This window comes from Heptranchias perlo, chromosome 7, assembly GCF_035084215.1.
Source record: "Heptranchias perlo isolate sHepPer1 chromosome 7, sHepPer1.hap1, whole genome shotgun sequence".
NCBI classification, from domain to species: domain Eukaryota; kingdom Metazoa; phylum Chordata; class Chondrichthyes; order Hexanchiformes; family Hexanchidae; genus Heptranchias; species Heptranchias perlo.
In genome coordinates, this window is record NC_090331.1 from 17,377,091 (window position 1) to 17,396,355 (window position 19,265).

Consider the following 19,265-nt stretch of genomic DNA (forward strand, 5'->3'; position numbering starts at 1 on the left):
GCCTGATTCTGCATTTGCCGATCTCAGCTTGGGACGGTGGTGGAAGTTTCATGATTGTCCTCAGCACATTACGGTTCAGGGGAGGGGAAAATCAGCTCCACTCCTGTCCGTGTATAATGGTGTGCTAACGAGAAGACGATTTCTTCAGGAATAGTTGGTAAGAGGAAGGGAAAAGAGGTGACGTTGCAATATTGAAGATGATTCCCTCCATTTTTTTCTCTCTCTCAAAATAGTGGTAACTTGTATTAATTGAGTCCTTGCCGTGTTGCCATGGTTACCGCAAAACCCTTTAACTTGCTGAAGTTTTGTTTATTTCCAGTTGAAGCTTTGAAAACTGATGAAAGACAGCCAATACCAAAAAAGTACCTGTCAAGATAGACAGCTTTGATCTTTTCCGCAAAAAGTGATTTATTGGAAATCCAGTTTACCTTCCCCGTGTGTGTTACAACACGTTTTTAAACATTTAAATCACAGGACATGTTAAGACCTCATTTAAAAAAAAATTAAAAGCTAGAGAGAAATGGTTTGAAATTTTATAACTGAATCCCTATTTTCCTGTCATCTGAGGTGCTACAAATAATGCCTGAGGCTTCTGAGGGGCCATGAAGCTACCTAGTGTTCCTGTTCCTGATTACTATCCAGTGACTCCAGCTGGAAAGTATGAGTCTTTGGGCGTCAGGTAAGGACAGGATTGTGATGCCCCCCTCTACCCCTTGAATGGGTTGGACAGCTTACTTGACACCCTTAAGCCCATTTAGGCACGGGCCCAGAACCCTGTCGATTGGAAATGTACCCTGACCTCTGTCGGCACCACTGGAAATGTAACCCGACCTCTGTCGGCACCTGCGGGAGATAAAATGATTGAGAAGACAATCCCCTGCAATTCCAGAGGTTGTATCTACTGAACGCATGGTGCTGCTATTTTTGAAGACTATCGTGCAGAAGAGTAGGAGGGCAATGCGTCATAGTGTAAGCAGTTCCGTTAGCATTTGCACGATGGCATCTTCGACACTGTTGAATTTTCCACTCATCTTTGCTGGTATTAAACTGGCGACTGTAAGTAGCAGTGTCAGTGACAATCACATCTTCAGTGCTGTGGCACGTCAATCCAGTGCAAAGAGCACCACTCCTGTTTTTAAAGAGAAGTGTCGTTGTGTTGCAGTGTTCAGGCAGGTGGAGTATTTGACATTCATAGGAATGCAATACTCTGGAAAGTCCGTCCAATTACCAGCATGTTGGCTTAAAGGGTACAATTACTCTGCAATAGATGCTGATCTGATTCATGGACGTGGTGTCTGATTCAGTCAGGATTCATGTTACTGTTTTAAAAAAATATTTTGTTGAATTACCAATAATCTGGAGTAATATGGAGTGAGCAGATACTTGAAGGGTGGAGACAGCAACCATTCTTATGTGTTCAGATCCAGAATCATGGAAACTACTATAGCTCTTATAATATAGTCACTAATAAATCCAATAAGGAATTCAGGAGAAACTTCTTTACTCAGAGTGGTGAAAATGTGGAATTCGCTACCACATGGAGTGGTTGAGGCGAATAGCATTAGGTGCATTTAAGGGGAAGCTGGATAAGTACATGAGGGAGAAAGGAGTGGAAGGATATGTCGATAGGGTGAGATGAAGTAAATAGAGTGGGAGGAGGCTCTTGTGGTTGGTCTGTTTCTGTGCTGTAAGTTCTATGTAATTCTTGCCAAGCCTCAGGCCCTGAAAATTTAGAGGACAAACAGCAGCAACAACTTGCATTTATATAGCGCCTTTAACATAGTCAAATGTCCCAAGGTGCTTCACAGGAACGATGAAACAAAATTTGACATCGAGCCACATGAGATATTGGATCAAAAGCAAAATACTGTGGATGCTGGAAATCAGAAATAAAAACAGAAAATTCATCATATATTTATTATATTTTATATATTATATATTTATAATATGGACAGTTGATCGCTTGGTCAAAGAGGTAGGTTTTAAGGAGCTTCTTGAAGGAGGAGAAAGAGGCGGAAATGTTTAGGGAGGGAATTCAAGAGCGTAGGGCCTAGGAGCTGGAGTCATGGCCACCAATGGTGGAACAATTAAAGTTGGGAATGTGCAAGAGGTAAGAATAGGAGTAGCGCAGAGGTCTCCAAGGATTGTAGGGCTGGAGGAGGTTAGAGAGATAAGGAGTGTTGAGACCATGGAGGGATTTGAAAACAAGGATGAGAATTTTAAAATCAAGTGGTCCCGGAACGGGAGCCAATGTAGGTCAGTGAGCACGGGGGTGATGGGAGAAGGGGACTTGGTGCAAGTTAGGGTATGGCAGCAGAGTTTTGGATGAGCTCAAGTTCATGGAGGGTGGAAGATGGGAGGCCGGCCAGGAGAGCATTGGAATATTCAAATGTAGAGGTAACAAAGGCATGGATGAGGGTTTCAGCAGCAGGTGAACTGATGCGGGGCAGAGATGGGCGATATTATGGAGGTGGAAGTAGGTGGTCTTGGTGATGGAGCGGATACGTGGTCGGAAGCTCCTCTCAGGGTCAGATAGGACGCCAAGATTGCGAATGGTCTGGGTCAGTCTCAGACAGTGGCCAGGGAAAGGGATGGAGTCAGTAGCTAGGGAACGGAGTTTGTGGCGGGGACCGAAGACAATGGCTTTGGTCTTCACAATATTTAGTTGGAGGAAATTTTTGCTCATCCAGTCGGACATGCAGTGTGACAAATCAGCGACAATGGAGGGGTCGAGGGAGCTGGTGGTGAGGTAGAGCTGGGTGTCACAGCGTACGTGCGGAACCTGACTTCGCAATTTCGGATGATGTCACTGAGGGGCAGCATGTAGATGAGAAATAGGAGGGGGGGGGCCAAGGATAGATCCTTGGGGGACTCCAGAGGTAACGGAGCGGGAAGAGAAGACATTGCAGGTGATTCTCTGGCTATGACTGGATATGTAAGAATGAACCATCAAATAAGAAATATAAGCACTAAATAGGACTGAGTTGCCTAGGGTCGGAGGAATGAATTGCCTGGGCTTGGCCATTCGTGTGTCTATGGGGCCATAGGTTGAACACTCCTGATCTAATGGATTATTTTGGACATGCTTTGCAGAATTTAAAAATTAGTCTCAACTGGGAGTTGCAGTAAATAGCAGATCTGTCAACTTTCACTCGTTTGGACTGAGACGCGCTCATTTTGGTTTTCAGATTACCACTGATTTTGGTGTTTCTCACTCTCACAAATAAGCCCATTGTTTAAATGGGTTTATGATCAGTCTCGCTCTTCAGACCCTAAATCTCACTCCTACCATTTCTTGCATGTAGACAGACCTGGTAAATGGGCAGAAGCTAAACACGCCTATTTGATTGGATTCATTTCAATATAAAATACTAAACTAATTCAAGATCTTGCATCCTTCCCTTCAGCTAATATTTTGCCTACCGAACAAGGGGGTGTAATCTTAAAATGAGAGCTCGGCCATTTAGGAGTGAAATCAGGAAGCACTTTTTTCCATAAAGGGTAGTGGAAATCTGAAACACTCTTCCCCCAAAAGGATGTGGATGCTTGGGGGTCAATTGAAAATTTCAAGACAGATCAATAGATTTTTGGTGGGTAAGGGTATCAAAACGTATGAAGCAAACGTGGGTAAATGGAGTTGAGGTATATATCAGCCCTGATCTGATTGAATGGTGGAACAGGCTTGAGGGGTTGAATGGCCTACTATGTCGAGGAACCTGTTATCTACAGATCTTCTTACATTGGTGTCTTTTCGAATCCTCTGTCACCTCTGTGGGTACAGCACTGTTTGCTGGTCACTTTACTCCCCCAGTAATCCTCGTGGAGAATGAGAATTCGGAAAATCAGGGCTGTGCTGCGTAGTCTTCATTTTAAAAAATGAGTGCTAATTTTCATCTTTTGAAAATACAGTAATTTTTACTGATATTTGTGTCCTAATTCTGGTCAACGAAACAAACAGATTTGAATATATGTTTAAAACAATGTTCCTTTTGAACTTGTGTAAAACATTTAAAACTGAGTTACTGAACATTCTGCACAGAAATTTTCTTATGTTTTTGTTCTTCTAGAAAAAAGCGAAAGGCCAGGAACTGTTTGAACAGATCATGTACCATCTCGACATCATTGAGAAAGACTACTTTGGCCTTAGGTTCATGGATTCTGCCCAAGTAGCGGTAAGACACCCTCTTCATCCAATGGACGCTTAAGGAGCTTATCTGTCTATACAGATGTACAGTGTTAGAAGGAGAAATAAAAGCTATCATGTCTCATTTTGTGGCTTATCTGTTTAGAATTCTGTATAATGGAAGCTCAGTTTATCACTGGAAGCTAGAGAAATAAAGCTAACAAATAAAATCATAGAATGGTTACAGGTCAGAAGGAGACCATTCGGCCTGTCGAGCCCAAGCCAGCTCTCTGCAAGAGCAATCCAGCGAGTCCCACTCCCCTGCCCTTTCCCCATAGCCCTGCAAATTTTTTCCCTTCAAGTTCTTATCCAATTCCCTTTTTAAAAGCCACAATTAAATCTGCCTCCACCACCCTTTCAGGCAGTGCATTCCAGGTCATAACCACTCGCTGCGTAAAAAAAGTTTTTCCTCATGTTGCCTTTGGTTCTTTTGCCAATCACCTTAAATCTGCGTCCTGGTTCTCGACCCTTCCTCCAATGGGAATAGTTTCTCTCTATCTACTCTGTCTAGACCCCTCATGATTTTGAACACCTCTAAGAAATCTCCTGTCAACCTTCTCTACTCTAAGGAGAACAACCCCAGCTTCTTCAGTCTATCCACTTAACTGAAGTCCCTCATCCCTGGAACCATTCTGGTAAATCTTTTCTGCATCCTCTCTCAGGCCTTCACATCCTTTCTAAAGTGCGGTGCCCAGAATTGGACACACTGCTCCAGTTGTGGCCGAACCAGTGTTTTATAAAGGTTCTTCATAACCTCCTTGCTTTTGTACTCTATGCCTCTATTTATAAAACCCAAAAGCTCATTCTTCATGGTGCTTTACAGTAATGTGTTTCTGAATGCAAAGGTAATATTTTTCCTATCTGGAGAAGGGATGGGATTAGCTAATCCAGCTCTCTTTGTATGCCTCCTAGCAGCTGGTTAATAAAAACTGAAGAAGTGAGGGAAGTCTAAAACCTCTTCTACATTCCTGCTGTTTCCTATTAAATTGGATCTATGAATTTGAGCTTTGAAGTTCCTCTGGTTTAAGTGAATACTTTCAAGCCAAGTTTCAGTGACCTATGCCTCCTATGTTCTTGCTACATATAAACTTTTTAATGTTATGCTATTATGAAGCAACATTTTTTTTGAAGGAAATGCAACTTTTGTTAAGTAACCAATTTAACCTCCCACCCAATGTTGATAAGGCCTTTTAGATATCTGCTACATATTTTTGCCTGGATAATGCAGAAAGCTGTTTCATGTAAGAAGGTTGAAAGCCGGACATTTGAGTTTTCAATGGTTCTCTAAACAAAGTGTGCATTGGTGCCTCGGCTGAGAGCTTTTAAACGTCCAGCACTGGAATGTGGAGGAGTTGAAAGAAAACAGGCCCATGATGAAAAAAGGAAAGGAGGAATAAAAGCCAAGTCTAGTCATGGAACGCCCCTCCCCAATGGGCACAGGGTTACAGTTAATATTAGACAACCCAAAAGTAGAATTCATTTCTAATTTAAGTTATTCCTTTTTCAATTGCATTTAAGTCCTTTCACTTGGCACTGGACGAACTGAAAAGCAGTTAGAATGGCACTGTTTGAATCTGGTTGGTGTGCTCTTTTGAGGACAAACTGACTGCATTTTGGTTAGTTATTGAAACCTTTTAGAACTGGATCTGTTTCTAAAGGTTACTGATGTTTATTTCACTTTGAGAATGCCAAACTGTTTTGGGGCCTGCTTCATTCCTCAAAAATACCTGCAGCCTTGGAAAGGTCAGTCAATGTTTTATTGCTATTCTGAGGGCGTGTTACTTTTGAGCAATAAACAGATTTATTTTAGTTCTCGGGAATGGCATTTAACAAAAAGCAACCTGTAGGGACACCTCTTAACAACAGACTAAAAAGGTTATAAAGAAAATGGATAGCTTAGTAACTTCTTGGTTTCAGTGTTCTTTATTTTAATTCTTGGGCCTTGAAAGAAGAAGAATAAATTGATAGTTTTAAAAAGAAAATCTACTAGACCCTTGATAAATGAATAACTAATTCAAACATCTTTGAACTTACTGTCCCCAGTTACCATTATATACAACTTTTAACACCCTTCCAGATGGAATTATACCTTTTTCTGGCATTCTCTGGGGGTCATCATTTAGGCGATAAACTGGCAGAGGGGATTTTCCCGCTTGTTGCAGAATCCATCGCTATTTTCATTGATGTTTGGAAAAGCTTGAATTTTGTCCCAATTTAGATCACTCGCTTTAAAGCTGCTGTACTTGACCCGGCAAGCAATTTGCCAGTTTTCGGTCCCTTTGCCAGAAGCGCAACACCATTTTGTGAGACAAAAGCAAAATAATACAGATGCTGGAAATCTGAAATTTAAAAAAAAGAAAATGCTGGAATACACTCAGCAGGTCAGGCAGCATCTGTGGAGAAAGAAACAGAGTTAACGTTTCAGGTGGATGACCTTTCACCACAACCATTTTCTATGGTATGGTTTTCCATGTTGGGTGGACTGGAATCAGTGACCTGTCTGAAGGTGCTTTTATGTTATTCCAGTCCCACTGACTCCCAGCATATGGGTCTAATGACAGCACTATTGGCTTCCACATGGCCCACTTTTTTTTTAATCGTTCTCCCGATCAGCTACGACTTGCCCTGTTGGCCTCCTAAACTTAGTAAGGTTGTTCAGCGTTTAGTGCTCCCAGTTCATAACCTGGAAGTATCGTCATGATACAAATGCACTGAACTGGTTCACAGCTTTATATATGCAAGTTTATTTTGGTACAACACTAACAGTCCTCAATGACTTCAGAGTAAAATGGGGCGGGGAGCTGTTGCTCACTGTCTTAAGTAGCCTCCCTGGTCTGTCTGAATGTAACGTATGTCGGTATTTTATGTTGCAGCATTGGTTGGACAACACCAAGAGCATCAAGAAGCAGGTGAAAAGTAAGTTGTGTTTGAATCCATTACAGAAATGTCATTCTCTTCCAGTTGGATACGCACAGTAACGAGTTTTTAAGATGAATAAAGGAGTTGATAGGGGAGAAAGAGAGAAAATATTTCCTCTGGTGGAGGAGTCCAGAACAAGGGGGTTAAATTAGAGCTAGGCCGTTAAGGGGTGATGTCAAGAAGCACTTCTTCAAACAAAGGGAAGTGGAAATCAAACTCTCTTCTCCCCAAAAGCTGTTGATGCGCGGGTCAATAGAAAGTTTCAAAATTGAGATTGATAAATTTTGTTAGGCAAGCGTATTAAGGGTTATGGAACCGAGTTGGGGTAAATGGAGATAACATACAGATCAGCCATGATCTAATTGGATGGCGGAACAGACTCGAGGGGCTGAATAGCCTCCTCCTGTTCTTGTGTTCCTATCTATTGTAAAAGTTTTGAGAGTCCATTACACTGCTTTTAAGTTATCAAAAGTATTAAATAAGAGAGGCAGTAATTTCATGTTGGGTTTTTTGACCTGGAGCCCGAAATTTATAAACATCTTCCAATCTGCAAACTTTCCTCCTCACCAAGGTTACGACAAAATTGGGGCCATTTTGGTGCTGGTTGTTTCTTCGCCCCCGTGAAAAAGTTAGCAGTATAATTCTGGAGCCAACCTGTGATTTATCTCACAATTGTACGCTATCAAGAGGAGAGCGTCCATTCTGCTCTCACGTGCAGCAGTATAACTCTAAGCTGCCTGAGTTTCAGTGCGTGCCGGCTGACCGTGCTACATGAGTAGAGCTAAGAACAGCACCCGGCACGTGACAATCATTTGTTTTCCTTCTGTGACCTTTGCTGCACATTTTTAATTTTACAATCACAATGCTGGTTTGCTATTCCATGTGCACAGCCAGTCCTGCTGCCTGTGTCATCACGGCTCATGTCAATGGTGTGCACATGGCGGGAGGCTAGCAACAGCTTTCGGAGCGCAAAACATTCACCAGAGCAGAAGGACAATATACCTCCAGTCTTATTGACAGATGCGCACTGAAATATATGCAGGTCTTCGATCACTGTGCATAGTATAACTGGATCCTTAAATGGCTGACCTGCACTCTGGTCAAATTCGTCATTTGAGTTTGATCTTTCTACACAATCTGGTTATACCTTGACTAACTGCCTGGAAAATGAGCACAAGTGATTGGCCTTCAGTTTTATTTTGATTTCATTTTGTGCAGCGCCAAGAATAATGCGGTTTGAAAATCAAAATGTTTTATTTTGGTCTGAAGTGGCAGATTGAGGATTTGAAGTGTAGTAAATTATCCTGTCAGCCAGAGGGATTTGGCTTCAACATCCTGGGTGAAGAAAGGGGAAGATCAGACAGGGTTTCCTCTTCTGATTGCTATCCAGTTACTCCTGTCCGAATCCGTTTGTGTGTGGACATCAGCTGAGAACAGGATTCGACCTTTGGCGGTTCTGCGTCTTTCGGATGAAACTTTAAACCGAGGCCCCATCTGCCCTCTCAGGTGGATGTAAAAGATCCCATGGCACTATTTTGAAGAGGAGCAGAGGAGTTCTCCATGGTGTCCTGGCCAGTATTTATCCCTCAACCAAATTGCTAAAACAGAAAACCTGGTCATTATCTCATTGCTGTTTGTGGGATCTTGCTGTGTGCAAATTGGTTGCCATGTTTCCTACATTACAACAGTGACTACACTTCAAAAGTACTTAATTGGCTGTAAAGTGCTTTGGGATGTCCTGAGATTGTGAAAGTCCCTATATAAATGCAAGTTCTTTCTTTAAATCACCAAGAGTGTAACTAAAGGAGAATTCCTGCTCCTCTTTGAAATAGTGTCATAAGAACATAAGAAATAGGAGCAGGAGTAGGCCAATCGGCCCCTCGAGCCTGCTCCGCCATTCAATAAGATCATGGCTGATCTGACCCTAACCTCAAATCTAAATTCATGTCCAATTTCCTGCCCGCTCCCCGTAACTCCTAATTCCCTTTACTTCAAGGAAACTGTCTATTTCTGTTTTAAATTTATTTAATTATGTAGCTTCCACAGCTTCCTGGGGCAGCAAATTCCACAGACCTACTACCCTCTGAGTGAAGAAGTTTCTCCTCATTTCAGTTTTGAAAGAGCAGCCCCTTATTCTAAGATTATGCCCCCTAGTTCTAGTTTCACCCATCCTTGGGAACATCCTTACCGCATCCACCCGATCAATCCCCTTCACAATCTTATATGTTTCAATAAGATCACCTCTCATTCTTCTGAACTCCAATGAGTAGAGTCCCAATCTACTCAACCTCTTCTCATATGTCCGCCCCCTCATCCCCGGGATTAACCGAGTGAACCTTCTTTGTACTGCCTCGAGAGCAAGTATGTCTTTTCTTAAGTATGGACATCAAAACTGTATGCAGTATTCCAGGTGCGGTCTCACCAATACCTTATATAACTGCAGCAATACCTCCCTGTTTTTATATTCTATCGCTCTAGCATGTCCACCTGAGAGAGAAGACGGGGCCTTGGTTTAATGTCTCATCCAAAAGACAGCACCTCCAACAGTGCAGCATTCCCTCAGTAATACACTGGAGTGTCAGTCTAGATTTTGGTGCTCAAGTCTCTGGAATGGGGCTTGAGCCCACAACCTTCTGACTCAGAGGCAAGAGTGCTACCAACTGAGCCATGGCTGACATTATATAAAGTTGTATAAAATTCAATACACACAGGTAGTTTATAACCATGAGGAAACACCAGACTCCCAACAGGGCTGTTGCAAACTGCGTGTGGGTTCACTGGGAGACGTGTGGTGTTTAGAGTTCAGAGACAAAACAAGTTGATATCAGTACTGATTTTCTGTTCTTCATTGACCTGGTTAGTTCAACATTTACTTGGGCCTCATATTTTCTCTGATTGAAATGGTGTCTGGAAAGTTTGAGTATTTTTGTTATTTTAGCTTGTGTACTGAGTCTAGTGTTTTTTTTTCAAATTTCCCTTGCAGTTGGCCCACCGTACTGCCTTCATCTGCGGGTAAAGTTTTACTCCTCGGAACCTAACAATCTTCATGAAGAATTAACCAGGTAAGAGAGGATTTTGTTTCTGTCGCTTGGCTTTCAAGGATTGCATCTGATTAAAAGGCCTGTCGGATTGTGGTGTCCAATATCATTGAAATTTACTTCATCGATTTTTTTCGCTTCTCTTCCTTCCCTCCTGAAGGTATTGACTCCCTGTTGGTTGAGGTACCAGGAGCGCAACCAGTGCCTCAGTGTGGGCCTCGGCAATGAGTAATGTGAGGCTATTTCGCTGCAGCAGGCATCACAGCCAAGCCCAATCCTGTCTGGTTCACACAGCCTCTTTCCCACTGGATAGTGATCAATGATAGGAATTCTGGATACCTTTTTCTTTCCCCCCCCCTCTCCTCAACCCAGACTAATTGCAGCACCCCTAACAGCTGACCTGCCTGAGATCAGCTAATTCTACAGAAATCAGGGAATCGAATCTGGGACCTTTTATGGTCTGTCTGGTTTATCCAACAGAAGCTGAGAGTCTCCTCTGATCCTTAGCAAGACCTGTTTATATTGAGGAGGATTCCTGTTGTATGTCAATCAATAATAGCTGTATTGTCTGGTAAAGTCTGTAATGGGCACCATGCCAGTGTGCAACATGCCAGAGCATCTATTGAGCTCATTTTCAAAACGCCCAACCAAATCATGCTCTATTTGAAATGCACAGTTTGTGGAACTGCAGTTGGTGCTGAGGGATTTGGTGCCTATAGATTCCAATGTGAAACCGGATAGAAGCAGGGTAATTGCCAGAGGTGTGTCAGTTGTGGAGCTGGCATTCCCTGTAGTGCGCACACAGTATGTTCAGTGCTAGACACAATTCAGTGGCTCTTGGAAAGAAGGCATGCTGGAACCTGTTGGCCTGCCAAGGCTGAGCATTGAAAGAACATAAATTGAAGTAATAATAGACCTGGGAGAGATAATTGAACAATAAAATTCCTGGTATTCAGTGTTGGTGTATTTCTCAATAAATTTGAGGCACTGATATCACAATGGTTAATTCTCTAGTGGGCAGTGTCATTGCGCATCAAGGACAGGGGGAATTGCTGATAACCCAGAACCCAGCCTCGACGTGAAATTAAAACTGCATGCCGCCTTGCTTTGACGGCTGTCTTGCTACCTGCACTAACCTGGGTGGTTCTGAGGCCTGCAGACCAGGGAGCTCTTGGGTCCAATTCACTTCTATGGGCTGGGATCCCTAACCAGTTCCCTAACTGTTGTCTTAAACCCCTCTCCCCTGCCCCTGCCACCCTCACCTCCAACAACAAGTGCAAGGAACTCATGGACTTCTTTGTCACTAAGATTGAGACCATCTGTTCAGCTGCTTCTGCCATTTCCCTCTCTTCTTCAAGCCCACCAAGCCAAACTTCCCCTAAGGTTCCCCCCTTCCCTAGCCTTGAACTCACATTTTTCTCCCCTATCCCCACCTTTTGCCCTCCCCAAGCTCATCTTGACCATGAGACCCACCTCCTGCTCCCTCAACACTATTCCCACCAAACTGCTGACCACCCAACTTCCCTTCCTGGCCCCTATGTTAGTTGATATTGTTTATGGTTCCCTCTTCACAGGTACTGTCCCCCTCCCGTTCAAATCTGCCATCATCACCCCCCTCCTCAAAAAAACCCACCCTTGACCCCCGTGCCCATCTTTCCCTCCATGTTTGAATCCTTCCAATCTGGTTTCCGGACCCGTCACAAGACTGAAACGACCCTTATCAAAGTCACAAATGACATCCTATGGTGACTGTGGCCATGGTAAACTATCCCTCCTCATCCTTATTGACCTGTCTGCAGCCTTTGACACAGTTGACCACAGCATCCTCCTCCAACATCTCTCCTCCATCATCCAGCTGGGTGGGACTGCGCTCGCCTGGTTCCATTCTTATCTATCCAGTCGTAGCCAGAGAATCACTTGCAAAGGCTTCTTTTCCCGCTCCCGCACCGTTACCTCTGGAGTCCCCAAGGATCTAAGGCCCCCTTCATTTCTCATCGACTTGCTGCCCCTCGGCGACATCATCCAAAAACACAACATCAGATTCCATACCCAGCTCTACCTCCCCACCACCTCACTGGACCACTCCACTGTCTCTCATTTGTCTCACTGCTTGTCTGACATCCACTACTGGATGAGCAAAAATTTCGTACAACTAAATATTGGGAAGACCGAAGCCATTGTCTTCGGTCCCGGCTGCAAACTCCGTTTTCTAGACACTGACTCCATCCCTCTCCCTGGCCACTGCCTGAGGCTGAACCTGACCGTTCGCTACCTTGGTGTCCTATTTGACCCTGAGCATGTGTAGATGTCAAGTTAGGACAGGATTGGGCTCAGCTGTGATGTTCCCCATGGTGGGACCACCTGCTGACACCCACAGTCTAAGTTTACATGGGTAGTTTATCAGGGTTTGGAATCAAGGCAGGTGGATGGAGCTAAGATACAGATCAGCGATGATCTAATTGAATGGAGGAACAGGCTCAAGGGGCTGAATGACCTCCTCCTGTTCCTATATGAGAGGACAAACTAAATAACTGGCAGTAATTAGAACACTAATCCAATTGTGAGATTCAGATGATTGTTCTACTTGCCTTTTTAACGATTTTATTTTGTATTTTGATGTCCTCTGAACCTCTTTACTACTTTACTGCCTTCTAATGGCTCCCGGATCGTTGTCGTATACACAAAAGCGCCCGTTATTATATCTGTACTGGCTCCCAATCAGAATACTTGAAGTCTTAGAACTAGCCGGTGTGTTTTCAGTCCTTGAGGTAATTAGAAGTGGGCGTGAAATTGATTGATTCACCGCTGTGACCTGACCAGTTTTGAGTTGTTGCCAGTTTCCATGACCTTTCTGTCTGCTTCTGTGCCCTGAGTGGCATTAAAACTGTCACCCGCAGACCCTTGATAAAGTGCCCTTAAGTCATGTGACCGAGCAACCATGTCATTGATTGAAACGGTAAAGACCTTTCAGTGTTTGAACTACTTTCTGGGACATTTTATTCTCTCTGGTTGTCAGAGACCGAATTTATTTGCCTTTTGCTGTGGTTTCTCATTTTTGCAGGGACATTTCATTTGTGGGTTGTTTTTCGAATGGTTTCCTAAAAACTTTTTGTGGGTTGTGTTTTCTGCCCTTCAATTTGTGTTACATTTGCAATCATAGAATCTTATAGCACTGAGGGAGGCCATTTGGCCCATCATGCCTGTGCAAGCTCTTTGAAAGAGATATCCAATTAGCCCCACTCCCCTGCTCTTTCCCCATAGCCCTGCAATTTCCTCCCCCTTCTAATATTTATCCAGTTCCCTTTTGAAAGTTGCTATTGAATCTGCTTCCACCATCCTTTCAGGAAGTGCATTCCAGATCATTACAGCTCGCTGCGTTAAAAAATATATATATTTAGACCTTTTCATGGGTTTAGTTTGGGTCAGTACTCTTGACTCCAACTCCTTGTTTATTTGCAGATACTTGTTTGTACTACAGCTGAAGCAGGATATTCTGAGTGGCAAGTAAGTACTGTTTTTTTATTACTTTGACCAGGAGTCTGGCAATGCAAGCCCTGAGTTAGACCTGCTTTTTGTCCTACTGGATGTTAACTGCCTTTATTGTGACATATTTCCAGAGGATTTAAATCAATGGGCTTGAAGCTGGCTCAGTTGCACTTTAATGGTGGGGGTCTGAGCCATTCAGACAAGGAATGTTCTCGGCTTAATTCTCAGTCTACCTTTAGACAACTGACCCTTGGTGTTGCTGGGCTGGAGTGGGGTGGGGGGGGTGCGGGGCGGGGCGGGATCAGCCAGAGGTCTCTGCTCCTGATCGCTGTTCGATGACCTCTGCTGGAAATTGAGTATATGTGAACTTTGGTTGAGGACAGGAGCAGACGTGGCTGTGATTACTCCCATGGTCGATTAGCCCGTGAATGCTCACTCTCCAGGCGAAGAATGGCCACCGGGCAAGGTACTGGAGGGCTGCTGGCCTCTGTGGAACTATACTTCAGCGTGAGTCAGTGCCTTCAGAGGGGGGAAGGGTAGACTTAAAATTATCTTCTTGTTGTTTTCTTCCCTCTCCTGGCAGAGATGGGTGGACATGCAAGCTGATCTCTGCCCTTTACTCAGGGGGTCTATGCATGGTCTGTGTTGACCCTAATGCCCTCTTCCCCCACCTCGGAGAAGTGTCTGTTGTTTATCACTTTGAAATTCTGCTGCATTGCTTGTTCCTTAGCTCGATGAGCACAGGTTCATTGCATCTCTTCGAAATGTTTTAGGATTCATTGGCTGTTCTTCTAGAACGTTTCTAGACAATGTTAAATATTCTGCTCGTTGCGTGCTGGACAGATGTGTGCCGTTGACCTGCCATCTGCTTCAACTTACAGATGTGATGGGGTTCCACGTACTCTATAAATCTACTCATTTTGCTTTCGACAACGAGGGTCCAGTTGTCCCATCGGGGATCAAAGAAATTAAAAAGCCTCTTCCTCATTAAAATTCATCTTTATGGCAATGCTCCAGCTTTGGATGTGGCAAAAAGATGGATTCTTATGTAAATCTTTTGGCCCTGAAATTGTGCTGTCGGATACCAGCTGTCAAAGGTTTAATGCTTTCATCTGAAATAATAAGCATTCATCCGCCAATATCCCATGGCATCAATTCAGGGCCTTCGTGTTTCTGTATGCCACTCTTAATTAGAGTTTGTACTTGGCTCCCTCATGTATTTGTATTGGAGCCACCATTGGAGTCCTCTCTCCCTAACATTGGGAGCACTAGTGCTCAAAAATGGTGCAGGATGATTGGAAAGTGATGAATTCGACTCCTCCCAATCCCATCTCCAACAATATTCTAGGTGCTTGAATTAAAATAAAACTTAATTTTTAAAACATCTTGCCTGCCCAGTTGACAGTCCAGTTGCATTTAAACAGAAGGGCTCGGAGTTCTCTCGGTCTCGTGTTCAGACACTTCTATTATTTTTTTCTCAGGATGTGGGTTGATACTGGCAAGGCTGCATTTATTGTCCATCCCTAATTGCCCTGAAAGATGGTGGTGGGTTTTGTGGTGTTTATGCCCCTGTGGAAGATGTGTCTCCTCCATGTTCAAGTCCAATACATTGGCACCATTCATCCCTACAAAGGCTGCTTAAACACTGCCAAAATGATTCAGTATTTAATAGTCTTTTACAATGATGATTAGTACTATGATATGGTATCGAAAATAGAAGTAACACTTCTGTCTAAATCTCAACCAGTGTGTTGGAACGCCATCAATTCTTCACCAGGAATCATCACGTTTGTATATGAATCCAGTTCCCCTATTCACGCAACCTTGTTCCCTAGTGACGATCCGGATTCTTTCCCCTCAGTCTGGTTCAGTAATAACTGAAGTCGAATACATTTTAAAGTTCAACACATCTTTAATAGCAGGGTTCTTAGTCTGCAGCATTGATTTGGACTCCTGATAGAGTCCCTCTATGCTGGCAGAGCAAGAACAAAAACATACAGAAATCCACACGTTTTTATACAGATGAATAGGGTTGGAACATACTTAACGAGGGTCAACACCAATCATAAGCCGGGCACAGGTTGCCATGCGAGGTTACATTATTTCCGACCAATCATAAATCGTCCATGTGCTGATCATGCTGCTGTTAGACATCAAAGGGGATAACTTCCTCACTTTCCAACTTAGAATGTTCTTCCCTGTTCCTTCTGTTCCTTATCTCCCAACCTGGAATGTCTTTCAACTTTGGCTAAGCTCGTTACCTATATTGATCTGCCATAAACATGGAGACATTCAGACCAGTCCTTGACTCACATCAAAGACCTATCATTGATAAGACAATGCAGGCCTGCTGACTAAGCAAACATATGGCCCAGCAGGAGGGCCAGGCCACTTGTACCAATCTCAGTTACTAACTAATTAACCCTTTCTAACCATTTTGCATTCTGCTTCTTTGCCACGTAGACATTTTAATATTTTACTGAAAACTGACCACGTAGGGATTCTCATTCCCCCCTTTTATCATTTTATGATAACCAATTATTACGGTGCTCACTGGTTCTGCAGCGCAGCAACATTTAAGTAAGCAATAAACTATAAGAATTATAACAATGAATATGACTAGCCCTTGAACTAGAGAAGTCCCAATAGAACACAGACATGTTTCATCAATACGCCTTTGTATCTTATCTGTTCTCAGGAACAGACTCCTTCTAAACATCTCTCAAGTAAGTTGCGAATGTCCTTGGTCAGCTAAACCTATTCATGTTAGTTTGAAAAGGCTAACATAGTCAAATATCCCATGGTGCTTTATATTTTGTTTCCAGCCTAACTAGACTGAATGGTACCTTTCAGACCATTTTACACCTGTGAATTGGTGCCCTCCCCATTATATCCCTTAATCCAAATTCTCCCTACAATATCCCGTTAGATGCTGTACCTCATCTTAACCAGGTTCCCTTCGTGTTGGCCACCAGTCCGGGTGGAAGAGAGGCAGAGCATCTGATAATCCTATCAAACTATAATTGTCTTCCCTTTTACATGCACCTTACCCCAGCGGGTGCTACTCCCAGTACCATTAAGATGTGTTCTTAGTTGAAACCACAGAGACAATGGGGACATTCTCACCCAGGCTCTGTTTTACTATCTTTGCCAAACCCTTCATCCTCTGCTTACATTTATTACATGCAATGAAAATCAAGAAGCACATTACAACAAACTGCACTACGACTAATACATATGAAATTAATCTAATCCAAAGATGGATCTGTATATTCAGTCCCAAATTCCAGAGGTCATTTCACCAGGTGGTGACTTTAATTTGGTCAATGTCATGCTTAATGTTGTTATTGTCCTGTTGTAGGTTATAATAAACCTTCTGGGAGAGGCGTATCTCCATTCGCAATGCTTTCAAGTATTTAGGCAACAGGGGTGTCAGATACCCAAATGTGTCCTGATATGCTTTTAAGTCCTTTCTGACATTCTCAGAAACTTGTAAGGTGGTGAGGTTATGCCGATGTATCTCTACCAGTTCCTCGGGTCCAATCCGAACCAGGACTTCAGAAATGGAGTAGAATTCTGGACTTAAAATATCACAAGTTAGATTGGCATATTTAAACGTTTTCAAATTAGTTGTAACACAGTATTCGCCCTCTCCGGCATATACCACTTAAGTGGGTTTTAGATCCGCCTCTAGGGCCTCCATGGTACAGTTAATATCCCGATTGGTACCGGTATTATTAAACCCACACTGTGCTTCTAGGCTGTGTCCAACACTATGTGGACACACAGTGACAGCATGTCTAGTAACACATCCCTTTAATTTTGTTCCAGCCAATCAGCTTAAATCTACGTCCTCTAGTTCTTGAACCCTCTGCTAGGGGAAACAGGTACATCCTGTCTACTTTATCTGGGCCCCTCATAATCTTGTAATTTTGTATCCATCGTGCGGATATCTTCTAAATATTGTTTCTCCCAATTTTATTGTTAACTGAATTTTGGAAATTCAAATTATTGTGTCCCTCTTTACTTTAATTTCAGTCCTTTTGATTGATACCAGTGTTTCCTGACTGTTTCATTAATTAGTTGGTTTCTCTCTGGACCATGTGTCAGTGCCTTGTTTAAAAGGATTTCTCACTCGCCTGGACCACATTAACCATTTTCCTGTTGTGCTGTTGTCAAGTAACTGAGCCTGTCTGAGACTCATTCTTCAATGTATCTTCTTCATGTATCTCCGCATACTAGCAGCATCTCATAGGAATGAGCTTAGTGTTCTTGGATATTAACTTTCTGCTGGCCAGTCTCTTCTTCCTCATGGTATTTCCGAACATTTTCCATGGCACACATCATATGTCCTGTAGGATTCAGTCCTGTAAAAGCAACTGGTTTGTTTAAAGAGTGGTTGCAATAGCTCACCAGGCCATAGGCCTTTGTAATCATGTTCTTCATCCTGATCTCCGTTTCAGATGATGGCAACATACATTTGTATCTTTTATGTCCACTGTAGCCACTCTTAGGTTTTCAGGTTATCTTATCAAAAAGATCAGGGGTGTCTAGAGTGCTTATCTCCCCCTGCATGGTCCCGATGTCAGGGTAGTGGCCAGGCTATTGAGTGTAGTTTTCTCATTATTCATTATAGGCAAGGACACAAATATCTCCACGAGAAAGCTATCAATTTACTATTCTCAACTACACTTTCCTGACTTCCACTAGATTGATTTTTTTATCATGCCCAATTCAATGACTTTAGAGAAATTCCCCTATCTCCCCACCTCGAGCATTCTGTCTCGGAAGACAACAAATAGGCTAAAACAAAACAAATCAAAATGTTTTCAAAAGAGAATCAGGTTGATATCACCACGCTGTGACATTTGGTATCCGCTGATGTCTGCAGCTAAAGTCTTAAATCTTTAACACCACTGGATCGTTTCCTGCACCAAATTTCTCCAGCAAAGGTTGCACCGTAACTTTGTAACTACTCTTGGTAATCCTGCACCATCAACACTCACGTGGTCCCAAAAAAAACCAGGGTCACCTGTTTTAAAAGAAACACAGAAAATCCATTGCGGCTCTTCTTGAGAGCCCAAGTGATTAATTTGTCAAATCTTCATTTATTATTTATTTATCCAAAGGAATAATCCCTATACCCAAAACAAATTCAGAAAACAAAACAGGAGAGAGAATTTGCCTATTTCCACTCTCTCCCTCTCTCTGAAGCACGCAGCCTGTCTGAAATAAACACGGTCTCTCCCACATACAGATGTACGCAGGGCTGCAGACTGGAATTTCTAACTCCAAGTCCTAATCTCTGTGTTTTCAAGATGTAACCACATTAAGCAGATATCATTAGCAGCCGCCTGCTAAGATACGTTATATTCCTCTTTTATTAATTTATTAATGGTTTGGGCATGTGTTTCTAGCACTGTAGCTATCCTTTGCAAATATATGGTCAGCATTTGATCCTCAGACAATTCCTTATCTGTATTTTCATTTATCTTTTAATATATCTTTAATGCGAGACCCTAAATCTCTGACCTTTTTGATCTAATGTTGTCAAATCAATGGTGTTAACAACTGAGGCAAAGGCAGTTGCTATATCACTTATCACAGATCTTTACGTCTCCCTATTTGCCTATCTCTTT

The 19,265-nt window shown here is 42.9% G+C and overlaps 1 protein-coding gene across 3 annotated transcripts in view; it reads left to right on the forward strand.

Moving 5' to 3' along the window:
* epb41l5 (erythrocyte membrane protein band 4.1 like 5) overlaps window positions 1–19,265 on the forward strand; it is a 153,289-nt gene that overhangs the window by 53,539 nt on the left and 80,485 nt on the right. For all 3 annotated transcript variants that reach the window (XM_067987105.1, XM_067987107.1, XM_067987106.1), the window contains exons 2-5: window positions 4,068–4,172; window positions 7,057–7,099; window positions 10,086–10,164; window positions 13,600–13,644. In XM_067987105.1, the coding sequence (XP_067843206.1) occupies window positions 4,068–4,172; window positions 7,057–7,099; window positions 10,086–10,164; window positions 13,600–13,644 (272 nt within the window). The remainder of the gene's footprint in view (window positions 1–4,067; window positions 4,173–7,056; window positions 7,100–10,085; window positions 10,165–13,599; window positions 13,645–19,265) is intronic.